This window comes from Cervus elaphus, chromosome 24, assembly GCF_910594005.1.
Source record: "Cervus elaphus chromosome 24, mCerEla1.1, whole genome shotgun sequence".
Taxonomy (NCBI): domain Eukaryota; kingdom Metazoa; phylum Chordata; class Mammalia; order Artiodactyla; family Cervidae; genus Cervus; species Cervus elaphus.
In genome coordinates, this window is record NC_057838.1 from 20,465,775 (window position 1) to 20,482,362 (window position 16,588).

Consider the following 16,588-nt stretch of genomic DNA (forward strand, 5'->3'; position numbering starts at 1 on the left):
GTACTTACATAAGATTTTAATCAGCATTAAAAGCTGAACAAAGTTCTAAAGATTTTTATGAACTCTTTCAACATAAGAAATGTTTCTCTTTTATTACTCACAAACTGCAGGTGAAACCGTATTTGTGCTTTTTGTGTTATTTTTTTTTTGCTTTTTGTTTTTTAATGGCAGTTCTTGTCTACAAAATTGCTCTTTTAAGAATATATTTATGTTAAAAGAGAAGAAAACAATAAAAAGTTAGAAACTTTTTCCAACTTATCCCAATATTTCTTTTACAAATAGTAAAATGTTTTTAATAATACAAATACTCACCCTGACTAATTGTAGAAGAGTTGTGCATGTGACTATATCTTCTTCAGTTTATAGCCTTAGATAATCTCTCTCTCTTTGGGAGAAGCTTAAATAGTTATCAGAGAGCAACTTCTAAATTATGTATGATATCAAATACTCAATTTCAATTATGTTGAAAAGATCATTGCCACTTTAGGGCAATAAATAAATAAAAATGGCTTATAGTTTTTTGTTATTATTTACTTCTTTTTTGGGGCAATATAATAATGACACCTTACAGGAGTAATCTTAAATACTAAAACATACCTTGCCATGAGGATCAGCAAACATTCTTGTGAAAATTTCACATAATCTTTTCAGTTCAACTCGACTGTCAAAATAATAAAGTGGCTAATTAATACAATGCTGTAGAAAGAAGTCATTTAAGTGACTTACATATATATTTGAGCTGCTTCTTCTTTTTTTTTTTTTTTATTTTTATTTTTGTCACACATTGATATGAATCAGCCATAGATTTACATGTATTCCCAATCCCGATCCCCCCTCCCACCTCCCTCTCCACCCGATTCCTCTGGGTCTTCCCAATGCACCAGGCCGGAGCACTTGTCTCATGCATCCCACCTGGGCTGGTGATCTGTTTCACCATAAATAGTATACATGCTGTTCTTTTGAAATATCCCACCCTCACCTTCTCCCACAGAGTTCAAAAGTCTGTTCTGTATTTCTGTGTCTCTTTTTCCGTTTTGCATATAAGGTTATCGTTACCATCTTTCTAAATTCCATATATATGTGTTAGTATGCTGTAATGTTCTTTATCTTTTTGGCTTACTTCACTCTGTATAAGGGGCTCCAGTTTCATCCATCTCATTAGAACTGATTCAAATGAATTCTTTTTAACGGCTGAGTAATATTCCATGGTGTATATGTACCACAGCTTCCTTATCCACTCATCTGCTGATGGGCATCTAGGTTGCTTCCATGTCCTGGCTATTATAAACAGTGCTGCGATGAACATTGGGGTGCACGTGTCTCTTTCAGATCTGGTTTCCTCAGTGTGTATGCCCAGAAGTGGGATTGCTGGGTCATATGGCAGTTCTATTTCCAGTTTTTTAAGGAATCTCCACACTGTTCTCCATAGCGGCTGTACTAGTTTGCATTCCCACCAACAGTGTAAGAGGCTTCCCTTTTCTCCACACCCTCTCCAGCATTTATTGCTTGTAGACTTTTGAATAGCAGCCATCCTGACTGGTGAGTAATGGTACCTCATTGTGGTTTTGATTTGCATTTCGCTAATAATGAGTGATGTTGAGCATCTTTTCATGTGTTTGTTAGCCATCTATATGTCTTCTTTGGAGAAATGTCTGTTTAGTTCTTTGGCCCATTTTTTGATTGGGTCATTTATTTTTCTGGAATTGAGCTTCAGGAGTTGCTTGTATATTTTTGAGATTAATCCTTTGTCTGTTGCTTCATTTGCTATTATTTTCTCCCAATCTGAGGGCTGTCTTTTCACCTTACTTATAGTTTCCTTTGTAGTGCAAAAGCTTTTAAGTTTCATTAGGTCCCATTTGTTTAGTTTTGCTTTTATTTCCAATATTCTGGGAGGTGGGTCATAGAGGATCTTGCTGTGATTTATGTCGGAGAGTGTTTTGCCTATGTTCTCCTCTAGGAGTTTTATAGTTTCTGGTCTTACATTTAGATCTTTAATCCATTTTGAGTTTATTTTTGTGTATGGTGTTAGAAAGTGTTCTAGTTTCATTCTTTTGCAAGTGGTTGACCAGTTATCCCAGCACCACTTGTTAAAGAGGTTGTCTTTTTTCCATTGTATATCCTTGCCTCCTTTGTCAAAGATAAGGTGTCCACAGGTCCGTGGATTTATCTCTGGGCTTTCTATTCTGTTCCATTGATCTATATTTCTGTCTTTGTGCCAGTACCATACTGTCTTGATGACTGTGGCTTTGTAGTAGAGTCTGAAGTCAGGCAGGTTGATTCCTCCAGTTCCATTCTTCTTTCTCAAGATTACTTTGGCTATTCGAGGTTTTTTGTATTTCCATACAAATTGTGAAATTCTTTGGTCTAGTTCTGTGAAAAATACCGTTGGTAACTTGATAGGGATTGCATTGAATCTATAGATTGCTTTGGGTAGAATAGCCATTTTGACAATATTGATTCTTCCAATCCATGAACACGGTATGTTTCTCCATCTGTTTGTGTCCTCTTTGATTTCTTTCATCGGTGTTTTATAGTTTTCTATGTATAGGTCTTTTGTTTCTTTAGGTAGATATACTCCTAAGTATTTTATTCTTTGTGTTGCAATGGTGAATGGTATTGTTTCCTTAAGTTCTCTTTCTGTTTTTTCATTGTTAGTATATAGGAATGCAAGGGATTTCTGTGTGTTAATTTTATATCCTGCAACTTTACTATATTCATTGATTAGCTCTAGTAATTTTCTGGTAGAGTCTTTAGGGTTTTCTATGTAGAGGATCATGTCATCTGCAAACAGTGAGAGTTTCACTTCTTCTTTTCCTATCTGGATTCCTTTTACTTCTTTTTCTGCTCTGATTGCTGTGGCCAAAACTTCCAACACTATGTTGAATAGTAGTGGTGAGAGTGGGCACCCTTGTCTTGTTCCTGATTTCAGGGAAAATGCTTTCAATTTTTCACCATTGAGGGTGATGCTTGCTGTGGGTTTGTCATATATAGCTTTTATTATGTTGAGGTATGTTCCTTCTATTCCTGCTTTTTGGAGAGTTTTAATCATAAATGAGTGTTGAATTTTGTCAAAGGCTTTCTCTGCATCTATTGAGATAATCATATGATTTTTATCTTTCAATTTGTTAATGTGGTGTATTACATTGATTGATTTGCGGATATTAAAGAATCCTTGCATTCCTGGGATAAAGCCCACTTGGTCATGGTGTATGATTTTTTTAATATGTTGTTGGATTCTGTTTGCTAGAATTTTGTTAAGGATTTTTGCATCTATGTTCATCAGTGATTGAGCTTCTTCTTTTAAGCAAAAAAAAAAAAAAAAATCAGCTCTCAAAATTGAGAAATTTGTAGGATTTACTAGTCAGGGCTAAATACAATTTATCAAAAGCAACAATAATTCTGTAGTAACATACACAATATTTTAAAGGTTGAAAGTTATATGAAAAGAAATACAACTGTACTTTATTAATGTAGCACAGCAGAGTAAACTATACAGATGATGTTCTCAGCACATGAATCTTACCCTTTTAAATGCTTTTCTGTTTTCTTAAATTTTGCCACCTGAGGGCTAAAATCTTTCTAAACTACGACTACTTCCTTGCCATTTAAAATGATACACTGAACCTAACACTAATCTAATCTTGGTGGGGTTGGAAACAACATTATGATGATTTATTGTAGTGATTCATGAACTGTAATATTCATGAACTGTAATAATATGTAATATGAAATTAAAATATATTAGGAAGTACATAGATAAACACTTATTGTAAATTATATAGTTCTAACATCTCCTAAAATCAAACCCTAATTTCAGGTATTAAGGCAGGAAGTAGCCCTCTATTTTCCACCATATTGAAACTTACGAATTTTCTGAAACTAGGTTCTTAAAGGGATAGACTGTAGAGATTTAAAACACTACACAGGGGGTGGGCCCCCTCCCCCGGCCCGCAGGCGGGCTCAGGGCTCTGCCCCCACCAAAAAAAACAAAAAAAAAACAACAAAAAAAAACACTACACAGATAAAAATGATAGACTTTAGAGGGGAAAAGCAAGCAAAAGCCAGGAGGACAGGAAACCGAATCAAACCCAACTAAAAATCAATATAAACTTAAAAAAAAATTATTTTATTCAATTATTTATTGGTGACATCTCATGACATGTGGGATATTAGTTCCTTAACTAGGGATCAAACCTGTGCCCCCTGTAGAGGAAGCATGAACTCTTAACCACTGGACCACCAGGGAAGTCCCTAAGCTTCAGTTCTTAAGAGAAAGTCACTCCAAATCCATTTCATACTATACCAAGATTCAAATATCACATGAACACCACGAATATACCTTCATTTTCAAGTGAGCATAAATATTCTTTCATCTCAATGAAAAACTTATCAGGAATGAATTTTAATGAATGAGTCAACTTTAATATTGTTATACTTTATTATTTATTTTCATTTAATTAACATTTTTATTTAATAACTACTTATGAAAAAAAGTTTCCTTTAATAATGTTTCTTTAAATAGAGCAAGATAATTATAATTTAAAAAATAACAATAGTATGGATGGTCCTAAAAAAGGATTAAGGCTTGGGATAATATTCTGATGCCACTTTTTGAATTCAGGACACATATGAGCCCATACTAGTATCTTTAAAGTTACGAAAAAGTCAAGTAAAAAAATGCTGACTCCAGGGCCTTCCCTGGAGGCTCAGTGGTGAACAATCTGCCTGCTAATGCAGGAGAGACGATCCTCAGTCCAGGAAGATCCCACATGCCATGGAGCAACCAAGCCCCTGCACCATAACTATTGAGCCCGTGTTTCAGAGCCTGGAAACCACAGCTATTCGAGCCCACACACCACAGCGACTGAAGCCTGAGTGGCCTAGAGCCCATGCTCTGCAACAAGAGAAACCAGCGCAATGAGAAGCCTGTCACTGCAACTAGAGGGCAGCCACGCTCGCCACAACTAGAGCAAAGCCTGTGCAGCTCTGAAGACCCAGCACGGTACCCCCCCAATCAAAAAAAAAAAGCGCTAAACAGACACGATAATTATTTTGAAGACAGTATAACTCACCTTAGCGTTCTCTGATTTTTTAGTAAGTTTTGCAGACCCAGGAGGCCTTCTTTCCTTTCTGACCAGTTGGAACTAGCACATCTGTTGAGGACTTCTGCCACATCTTCTGTCTGCCTCATGTATGTAGGAATACTCCCATTCCGAGAGCTGTAGGAGCGTTCTGAACAAGCACTGGATGCATCACTGTTGGCATCATCATCTGAATGCATCCCATATGATTCGTATCTTCTTCGAGCAGGTTTTTTCTGTTATACATTGAGACTCTCATTAGTGGCAGCTAAAATAACATGCCGGTATTTCACGATTTCTACTGACCAGAAAAGGACTGGCTTTTGCATAAAAATCATTGTAAAGCATGCTAATAACCATTGTAATAATAAAATGTCGAATTTTATTTTTTTCAGAAAACATGTTTTAGGAGTTAGTAGGAGATGAAATATTCTTTAACTATGGGGAGTGGTAGAAGCAGAATAAGACTACCATATGGAAGTCAGATATGTACAGTGGGGAGTGCTAAAAACATGAGGTTCTTCCTTTTTTCTTTTTGTGGAAAACCAAGACCTACTACTAGAGTGTAAATGAACAGGCTCTGTACTAAAATTCTGAGTTGTTACAAGAAATTAAAACCTTTTTAAAGGATGAGAATGCGTCAGAAAAACATGTTTCCTGTGTAAAGTTCTATTTTTTCTGTCTCTCTACCTCCCTTTTCCTCTGTTCTTTCATTTCCATTATCACTTCTCTGCCACTCCTCCTTCACTTGCACCCATCCCTGATGTTTCTTCGAGAAGAGAATCACAGAGAATGATGACAGCCCGTTTAGCTTACTCTTACTTTGGGGAAGCAAGCTCCCGAAGGGCTCTCCATGCCTTCCCCAATGTGTCTAAACTACCTCTTTCAATATATGTAAGAAAGTATTACTTTGATTTCTTCACATCTGAAGTTATTATTTAATAAATAAGACTGCTAATTTTACCTTGAATATTAAAAAATGAAACGAGACAGAATAGATTATTTGAGATTTCCCTGAAAGAATTAGAAATAAATCTTTATGTTATCTGATACTTGAATTCAGGCTGGTGAGAGGTGAAGATGTTTCTAGGAAACACTGCAGAACAATAATTTTACATAGCTCCAGGTGACTTAAATTGTTCAAGTTTAAAAATCTAAAAGAAATATAACCTGAACTTAATTAAAAATAGTTTTTCAATGACTTCCCATCACTAAATTGATTTGATTTGGAGGCACCAACTTAATTTAGAATGGCAAAAACATGATAACTTTTGTATTAGACTCCAAGTCTTGTTATAGACCTAGTGTCAATGACATCATCGCATTTGTACAAAGTAGTCAGGCTAAAAGGATGAGAACCCCCACAGGACACTATTTAAGCACTATCTCCCTACTGCTAATCATATAATCATATGTACAGAAAACTGATGTATGTCTAAGGATTTTATTACTTCCACTTGAATTTTTTATAGAAGACTATCATCTGTTAAACTGATGAAGGAAAGAAAAAAACGTTATGGTACCATAAGATGTCAGAAAATAGCAATGTCTATACCTTAGTCCGTATGTCTCCTAAGAGCTGAGAGCAGTAGATTTTTAAAGAGAAAAATTGAAAATAATGAAGAACATTTTGCTAAACAGCACAGTGAAGTAGGCATAAACAATGCCCATAATCAGAACCATTAAGCTTTTAAATATATAGATACATAAGAACTGCTTATTAGCAGGCTATATCTTTAATCTTGTCAATATCCTTTAGTCCAAAGAAAAATATGTAAGTTACAGAAATATTCACATAACCAATTTTCCCAAAGAAACTCAAGTCTTCTTCCTATTTGGATCCTTTTGTCATTCCTAAAGTTAATTTTATTTCTACGATTTTCCCTAGGTCCAAACCAGGCTTAATAGTTGGATAGTCTTTTCCTAAAAATTGATAGTTATAATTGGAATATCTATGTTATGCAAATAATGGAAGTAGACACAAATTATTGGGATTCAGCTTTTAGCACTGGTGGCTAAATATTCCTCATATAAACCAAATACATCTTATTATAAATAATAGGATAAAGATTACTCAAGAGTAATCCAATTAATTCATAAAATTTGTATGAATAGAATTTAACTAGTAAATCCTTCACATAAAGGAAACTAGAAAATGTGATTTGAGAAATACACTGATCAAGAAGAATAAATTTAAAACATATGACTAATTTAATACCATCAGAATAAGGTGTGATCAATATATACCAAGCTCAAGAGAACAAAGTTCTTATTTAGTAAACACACTGATTTATGAAAAAAATCAGATGGCTGAGGTAAAGAGAAAAATTCAGCACACACAGACTGTCAGAGCAGAACTACACATATGATTACATTTAATACGTTAAAGCTGTGACCAATGAATATTTTTAAAAACTTGCTGATCAAATATATGTGGCAAATAGCGTATCAGCAATGGTTAAGAGCTGGCATGAAGGTTTAAAAGGCACAACGTATTATCTTATTTTAAAACAAACATGATGCCTTTGTAAATTCTATGTAAGAAAATGAGTAGATGCTTCTCAAAAATAGGATTAATATCATAATTCAAGAGAAACTGTCATACTGAACTGACAGGGAAAAAGGCAAAAGCCAATCATCACCACTGTCTCAAATACTTCCTTCATAATTTTAAGGGAGAGAAACTACAGTGATATCTGTACAGCACTCTTCTGACAAAACCATCATGGATCTGTAGATTATATTTTCAAGCCTCACTGTGTAACGTTTCAGGTTTAAAGAGCTAAAAAGATACCTTAAATATAATTTGTTTTGAAATTGTACTTTCTCTCAGCTCAGAAAATACAAATAAGTAAAAGACTATACAAACTTTTACTCTAAACTAAAACAACCCCTAAACACTCAAGGTTAAGCTAGCTTTGAAATTATATACTTGCAGTGTACATATTTATATACTAATCTATCTGCCTTTATTCTCAGTGTACTACAGTGTATAAAAACACCGTGTTAACAATATCAGTATTTATATTCCTGACATTCCATCGTGGGCAATGGCTTAAAAATCTGACCAATTAATAAGGATCAACAATAAATTATACTGCTTTGCTTTTTATCTGGACACATTTGATCTTCCTAGATTTCATCCACAAGACTCTTCCATCTCCTTTCCCATACTTGTGGACTGGCTTACTCAAACATTAGTTTCATTAACTGGAACATCTACAGTGATAAGAAAATGGACAAGAGTACCAAGGCATCTGCCACTGCCTCCTCCACGTCGGAACCTGTGTTCAGGACTCGCATGGCACTGACCGAGGATGACAGTCGGCTTGATTGGCTGATCCCATACCCCGGACCTAATTCATCAGAAGAAGGAAAACAGCTTTGAGAGAGCTGTAAATGTAACATGGTCAGGCTGGAAAGTTTGAGATCCTTGAGGAGGGGGAAAAAAAAACCAATGGGGCAAAGCATTTTAAAAGCAATATTGTATTCTCTGGGTACATTTAGTTTTGGTCAAATAAAACGGTAAAAGCAATTAAAATCACTGACAATGTGTGGCAAGTGAATTTAAGGAACAGTCGCTATGATACATTTATCACCAGAAGACAGAAGAAAGTATGGCTGGTCGACTAAGGGCTTGGAAGTTGGTAGCCCTGTAATTAATCCAGTTTTATCAGTCAGGCAAATTTCATCCATGTGGGTGAGCCACAGGGTGGCCCAGAACAAAGATCAATCCTCCAACCAGTAATGATTAGGGAGCTCAATGAAGCCATGCCAAGAATTTACAAGGAAAAACTCCTCCAATGATTCTCTCTTCTCCTTCAAGATAGGCTGATTCATTCCATAACTAAAAGACATATCATTTGATATTTGTTAAGCACCTACTATTGCCTGACACTCTGAGGTACGTAAAGACAAACCATAGTTGGGTTCTTCTCCTCAACTACTTTTTACAATATATCATCATTTACAATTAAAACACTTCATCCACCATTTTGGTTTTTTTTTTTTAAAACATATATACAAAAGATGAAGTACGTAACAGAGAACATAAAACAATTCTATTCTATTTTAAAATGACATAACTTAGGTTATACAAAAGAAAAATGTCCATCTCCAGTGAGAAAAATGCTCAAGTAAGATTGCTGAAAGGAAAAAAGTTACTTGGGGGGAAATTAATAACAACAACAACAACAAAACACACAAATGACTTATTCTTCAACAAATTAAATAAAAACAAAATCAATTTTAAAACACGATTATTCAATGGGAACTGAAAAGGACAAAAAACTGAGATGAATGCACAGATGATAGTGAAAATGTACTCATCCTTCACCTGAGACCCCATACACATCGGGGGCGTAGAGGGCACCAGTAGATCTGGAGTGGTGTCTGGAGGCTGGAATAACAGGACCATACAAACCTCATCTATTACCACAGAAACAAGGTATAGTGGCAGCACTAGAGTCAGGCAAGGAGAGTTAGTTAACAATGGTATTATACTACTAAATACTTAGGATCAGAATATTGCCTTAGATAAGGGCAACTGAACACTGCAGTATCACCCTTGACACACAACAGATCTTACACCTAGGGGACAGACATAAGCCCACAGGAGACAAAGAGGCAAGTATTCAAATGGAAGGAAATGTCAAAAGTACAAGCATGAAACAGAAAAATGAACACTGTAATTTAAAAAAAAAACCACTATGGTAAATAGTAACCAATAGTAATCTTATCTCCTCTAATCCTGAACTCAGGGAGGTAGTTGTTACTATTCAATTTGACAAATGGCTAAACTAAAGCACAGAGAAAGGTTCATTACTTTGATCAAGGCCACACTCAGTAACTGTAGTTTTTAGGGTCTTTGCTCTTGAACAGTACACATACCAACTTCACATTGTTCAAAAGATAACATACCTCATTTATATTAACATAAACATTTTTTATAATGGTTTATACAACCTAAGTTCTGAATTCAGTAGATTTAAATATCAAAGCACATTTGAACACCAAAAAGGGAATATTAATAATTTAATTTAAAAAATCTAGAAATGTGTGACTTTTCCCTATATTTATGACATCTCTCTAAATCTAAATTTAGTACATTTTAAAATTTTAGATCTTAAAATCCTTATTTTCATAATGTTATAAAGTCAGTCTTATTCTTAAATACACAAATAAGGGAGGAAAAATTCATTTTATTATTTAATGAAACATATTACCCTTATTTTAAAAGTTACTCTGCTTCAGATATATTAGAACAGTTGAAGTACTTTTATTATATGAATTACTCTTCTGTCACAGGAATGAATAAGAAAATGATCAAAAAGATTGAAAGACAGGATTAAAGACAGAATGTTGTATAAAATGTTTAATCGGACCCTGAAAGGTGACCGGTATCATTAGTAAAACATACTAGTATATAGTTGGTTTTAATTTTACCCAACAGAATAATTAATAAAGTGATAAGGAAGAGTTGAACCAATATGGAAATGGTTTAATAGATAAAAAACCTTTTGAAATCAAGTTATCTGTGGCTGAAGATAACACTCACATGCTTGTAATAACATAGCCTTTCTTTTTCAATCTTAGTTCCAGAAACAGATGGAAACTAAGAGTGCAAGTTCCAGAGTTTATCTTTGCCTAGCTCTGATTTATCTCTGGTGTATCAGGGCCCTGACGCTGGCTTTGTGCTACAACTGAATAAATGGCAAACGGTGGGATTCATGTATTGAATGGCCATATTCAAGTCAGAGGCGACACAAGTTTTCACCAAACGAAGGAAGACAGCAAAATGTAGGCAAATATACCAGAAAATCCTGATCTCTGGGAATGTTATTTTTATCCCTGTTTAATAAATAGGGCCAATCTCCTATCTTTGCAATGCAACATCCACATGTAAGCAAAAGGCTATAAAATTTAATTTTTCTAAAACTGTATGATAAAAAGGTTTAACCACCTCTAAACCAAATAGGATGTTTTATCACAACTGAGAAAACTGCCTCCTTTAATAATAAAATTCAAATGATCTCAACTGCCAAATGGAGACTGAGATAAATCTAGAAGATTAATGACTAAACAATATCTTCCCTCCTAGCACAGCCTGTAAAGTATCTGCCTTCAATGCGGGAGACCTGGGACCAATCCCTGGGTTGGGGAGATCCCCTGGAGAAGGAATGGCAACCCACTCCAGTATTTTTGCCTGAAGAATCCCATGGACAGAGGAGCCTGGTGGACTACAGTCCATGCGGGACACAACTCAGTGACTAACACTTTCACTTTCTCTTTAAAAATAGGCATATTAACATGTTTATAACTAGAAGTTGGTTATAAATTTCCTCTAATCTCTATTGTACAGGTTTAAAACAGTCTAGAAACATATTTTGTTCTTGCTATCTCATGCTTTCTGCTGCTGCTGCTGCTAAGTCACTTCAGTCGTATCCGACTCTGTGCGACCCCATAGGTTCCTCCACCGGGCTCCTCCGTCCATGGGATTTTCCAGGCAAGAGTACTGGAGTGGGTTGCCATTGCCTTCTCCATGCTTTCTACTAATTCTACATTATACAGGGTATTATACCATTTAAAAAAAATTGAAGATCCTTGCCACTAACATGTAACACAACTAACTGCAGGTGAGCAAGCAATGTCAGGGCAAGAGGTGGAAGAGCAGGGGTGGCAGAGACGACAGTCCTGATGACCACGTGCTCACTATGTGCAAGCACTGCTTGGAGGGATCGCTTCCGTGGCATCTCTGCTTTACAATGTCTTCAGATCAATGCTAAGAGCTACATGCTGTTGTCATCCTCATTTCACAGATAAGGAAGCCCCGGGACACAGCTACAGAGCTGGGATACCAACCAGACCATCCGACCCTAGAACAGACGCTCTTAAACTACCACAAGCCCACTCCAACTCTTAAGGTGATGTGCTTATTTTACACAAATATAGGATTTTTTCATTTTTAAACAGATATGCATGAGGATTAATCAATATATATGTACCTGTATGTGTGTCTGCACATATACACACACATACACAGATACTCTACAACCTACTGTTGTACATGAACTACATGAACTAAACCTATCTCTGGCAAAGTACAGAAGGAAACTCTTTGGCACCTGGAACTGGAACACAAACAAGGCTTGAGGATACCCCTGTCTGTGTTCCTAGCTCAAAGGGTCAGGAGAGGATAGTTTAGTAGTGATATAGTTGAACCAAATGGCCCAAAAGAAACTTAATTTCTTAGAAATTCTATACCAAAGGGTCTACTGAAGGAAATAATACTTCCAACAGCTAACAAGTGGAACCATGTTCTATTTAAGTGTCACAAAATCTGAAGTGCAACTCTCTTAAAGTGTTACAATAACCTACACTCTATGGAATTAAAAGAAAAAAATATGAAATAACTTTAGGTAAGTGCATAAAAATAAAGTACTAGTTAAAATGCTGAGGACCACAAAGAAATTCTAAAGATTTTCAACATAAAAAAATTCTGCCTCTCCAATTACTCTAAAATACAAAAAGTTTTAAAAGATCATTTAACATTTTATAATTGAGGTAAGCATAGTACTACAGTCAAGGTTACAGTACAATCTCTATAATAAGGAACAGATAGGTTGCACAGCAATGACATGATAAAAGCTAATGCATGGGAAGTGCTATTAAACTGTAAAATATATAAAAATATTAATCCCTTCCATTTTAATAGTTCATATATTATTTTGCAGCCTTCTTTCCAGCAATCTTAACTTAAATATCTAAGGTGAAGAGCAAATATTTCTGCTGAAAAGCATAAATGTCTTTATTCTTATCAAACTAAATAGTCCACATTTCACTTAAGAGTAATTACTTAAATATTATCTTTAAATTTTACAGGGATATTTATTAAGAAAAAATACTGAATTCAATATTATGTAATCTAAATCTGTATATTTACTTGACTATGAAGGCAATTTGTTTATCTAATGTCTAATTTGCTTATTTAAAAGAAGTAAATGTCAAAGGAACTTCGCAAACATGTAACTTCCCTCTGACTGTCCTTAAAAAGGCAGAAAAGAGAGGCAAAGATCCAGTAGATAAAGCTAAATCCAGGGTCTTGTGAGGTTATCAGATGGTGCGAACACAACAGGAAGCCCAGACACTCACCAAGGGGCTGGAAAGAGCGCACAGGACTCGTATCCCTGCTGCTCTCCCGGCTGGCTTCCCGGCTGCACCCTTGACTCACGCTTGGCCGAGGAATCCGACTGCTTCGGGCTGGTATGAAGCAACGGCAGCACAGAAGTGGAGTAAACAGGAGAAGGGTTTGTATTTTTGATATTTTGGTTTTATTCTTTTCTTTCTTATAAAGCTAATAAATAACAAGTTCTGCTAAGGATGAGAAGAAATGATTCTTGATGAAGCATTACCAGGAATACCATTAAAATTCTTGCTTATACTCTTCTAGTTTATATGTGATTAGAAGAGCAACTGTATTTTACTAAAATTCAACAGCTGCAAAGAAAAAAATGGATTTAAAATAGAAGTAATACTTCCAAGATAAGATATTTAATTTCATTTTTAAACCTGTATTTCAATTCTCCTTGAGTTTGAAGCTGTTTTCCTCAAACTTAGAAGACCTAAACGAGGTCTTCAACGCTGCCGAAGCCTGAAGTACAAAAGAAATCCAAGGTCCCAAGTCTGACACAACAGTCTTACCCACTGAGAGTCGGGACGGACTGGCCTCTCTGCTGCAGCCCTGGCTCCGGGGTATCTTGCTTCTCTTCTGCGCGGAGGCGGAGTTAACCAGGACTCTCTGAACACCAGAGCTCACCGTGGAGAGGGCTGTTGTGGTCAGAACTCTTCCTGGGGACCCAGACCGGCTGCCAGCTGAACACCAAACACACATATAGATGTTAACCTGTGAACTCTAAGAGATCTTTGTCGAAAGGATAAAAATTCAAGAAGTACATCTGAGAAACCTGTGATACAATGGCAAGTTCTAAGTTCCAAGGAAACAGATTAAGGAAGCTTTATATACACTGAAAACCTGGAATAAAAAGATATACCATATATATATATACACACATACAAACATATATATATATATATATATGTATACGCACATACTAGGATTGAATGATAAATCATGTAAATATATTTTCAATTTTGGGGAATATAAGATGTTATGTTTAATAAGGAAAACACTATTATGATTTCAGAACATAAATAGTAGAAAAGGTTTCCAAAGAAATAACTTATCTAACAATACATTTCATGTAACTAGAGCTATATGTTAAAAAGCTATCTATAGAAAAAAAAAGCTATCTATTAAAGCTATACATTTATAAGGAAACAGTAATTCTATTATTGATAACATTCTTGTTAAGAATAGGAAAATTAAAAAAAAAAAAAGAATATAATAGGAAAATTTGCTTCCTGTTAAAAACAGTTTGCCTGTTGAGATGCCTTGAAATGGGCATAACAAAGTTGTCTATCTTGTTACTTGCATATATTTTAAAATTTTTACAAGATTAAATTTTATTTATTTATTTTGGCAACACTGAGTGGCATACAGAATCTTCATTCTCCAACCAGGGATAGAACCCGTGCCCCTCACAGTGGAAGTGTGGGTCTTAGCCATTAGAAACCCAGGAAAGTCCCAAGATTAAATTTTAAATGTTTACAAAGTTGGGCCAGCTAAAAAAGAAACGGGTTTTGCTATTTGCCTTCAAATAAAAAAGGGGTCTTGGGTGGCCAAAGTCTGGCATGAAGATGTGTACTGAGGGTAGAACAAGATTAATGGGCAAATAAATGTCAAAGAAAGTAGATTCTTTCAAAACTAGTAATTTTCAGTCTTGGAAGAGAAAAGATGTGGTCAGGTAGAAAGAGGGAGCTGGATAAAATCTCAGGGGGGTAAGACTTTTAAAAAAAGAAACATGTGTTTAAACTAGAACTGCATAATTAGTTTTTAAAGGGGTAAGCTCCTTGTCAATCAGAGCATTTTGTGTCTGCACTGAAAAGGAAAATAAACTAGTTAAGTCCAAGGTATAATTTAACTCTAGATTCTGGACAGTAGCATTATAAAAGTTAAACCTGCACTTAAATAAAACTTCATGAAAGCAATGTTTCCTCTTTGCTGGGCACTTCTCCACAGTCACCGCTCACCTTGTATCATCTTACCCAGCCATGCCTCACTTCCACAGAGCAAAGGTTAAAGACTCAAAGTCAATGGGGAGAAGCGGGGAACATCACTGAGGAAGGAGTGCTGAGTTCAAGGGAGGGAGTGGTGACTTTTTAGGTCAAATCAGTCCTGTCTTGAGGGCTGTCCTGGCCATATTTTTGGATTTTTTTTTTTTTTATGGAAGCTGTGGCATTTTCTGATTTTTATCATGTTGTATAGACCAAATAATACATGAATAGAGGCAGATTGGATATGATCCATGGGTTGCTGATCTGTGACCCTTGTTACTGTTTTCTTGGCACTGTGTTCCTGAATACAATTTAAACTCATGCTTAATTCCTAAACTTTACCAGTATACAATATGAAACTCATCTTCTGCTGTTTATAGCAATACTGTAAAACAAAGCAATGTTTATGATGAAATTGACACTTTATTATTTGTGTAGAAAGAATTCTAAATTATTGCAGGGAAATTACACAAGTGTACTTTAAAAATGATGGTTCATTTGAATTGTTCCATGACATTTCAGGTGAAGAATCTTTAGATGAGGTTTCTTTCAGTCATAACCTTAGGGATACTCACAAGGCACCTATTTCTCCATGCAGCATCTAAACTAAACATACACACCAAAAACACCCAAACACCCAACATGCCACAAACTCACAATGCAAGGTAAGCTGATGGAATATTTTATGGGAATGTAACAATATAAAAAGTATAAATAATGAACTGACCACATACAACATGTTATTCTGTTAAAACCAATATAAGTTTAGGAGGTGAAGGTGTTGGTAGGAAACTGGAGAATTCCTTGAGATATGGATCTATTCAGCAGAGAAGAAACATGCAGTATAGAAGCAAGAGTAATCACTCCATCTATTCTAGATTTGTTTAGTTTATCAAAACTATGCAAGCTCACTCTCTATATATTTGAATTGATTCATGCCCTGTCCTAGGAAATGCAATTGGCAGTGTTAATCATTTCATGCTCTTCTCCACTACCGCCATGAACAGCATGATAATCCAGTGCTACAACCCATCTTGCAATCATTCATACTTAGAAGAAGAAAATATCATGGCTCTTTCCCCAACAAAAGAACTACAAAGGTTAATTATGTCTTCAAGGAAAACCACAGTTGATAAAAAAGAGTATGATGCACCTAGCAATATCATGCTACTAGAAAATATTCTAATTTGCAAAATTTGAAATTGGGTAACTAATTTCTCTTGTGCTGCCTAAAGTTTTCAAATCGTCGTTTTGTACTTTTTATGAGATACTTTCAAGGCATTACTAAAGCTCCCCTGCTTTGGGATGTTTACACTTGTGGGATCAACATGGAT

At 35.4% G+C, this 16,588-nt stretch overlaps 1 protein-coding gene across 39 annotated transcripts in view; it reads right to left on the reverse strand.

The window, feature by feature from the left end:
• Positions 1-16,588, reverse strand: part of CLASP2 (cytoplasmic linker associated protein 2) — a 170,874-nt gene that overhangs the window by 40,372 nt on the left and 113,914 nt on the right. For 16 of the 39 annotated variants that reach the window (XM_043886900.1, XM_043886898.1, XM_043886890.1 and 13 more), the window contains 6 exons: positions 13,782-13,952; positions 13,233-13,340; positions 8,331-8,437; positions 6,637-6,660; positions 5,073-5,317; positions 598-661 (listed from right to left, as the gene is read on the reverse strand). In XM_043886900.1, the coding sequence (XP_043742835.1) occupies positions 598-661; positions 5,073-5,317; positions 6,637-6,660; positions 8,331-8,437; positions 13,233-13,340; positions 13,782-13,952 (719 nt within the window). Of the gene's footprint in view, positions 1-597; positions 662-5,072; positions 5,318-6,636; positions 6,661-8,330; positions 8,438-9,417; positions 9,481-13,232; positions 13,341-13,781; positions 13,953-16,588 lie in introns of all 39 variants that reach the window. The other 23 variants (XM_043886905.1, XM_043886894.1, XM_043886904.1 and 20 more) reach the window with 5 other exon arrangements.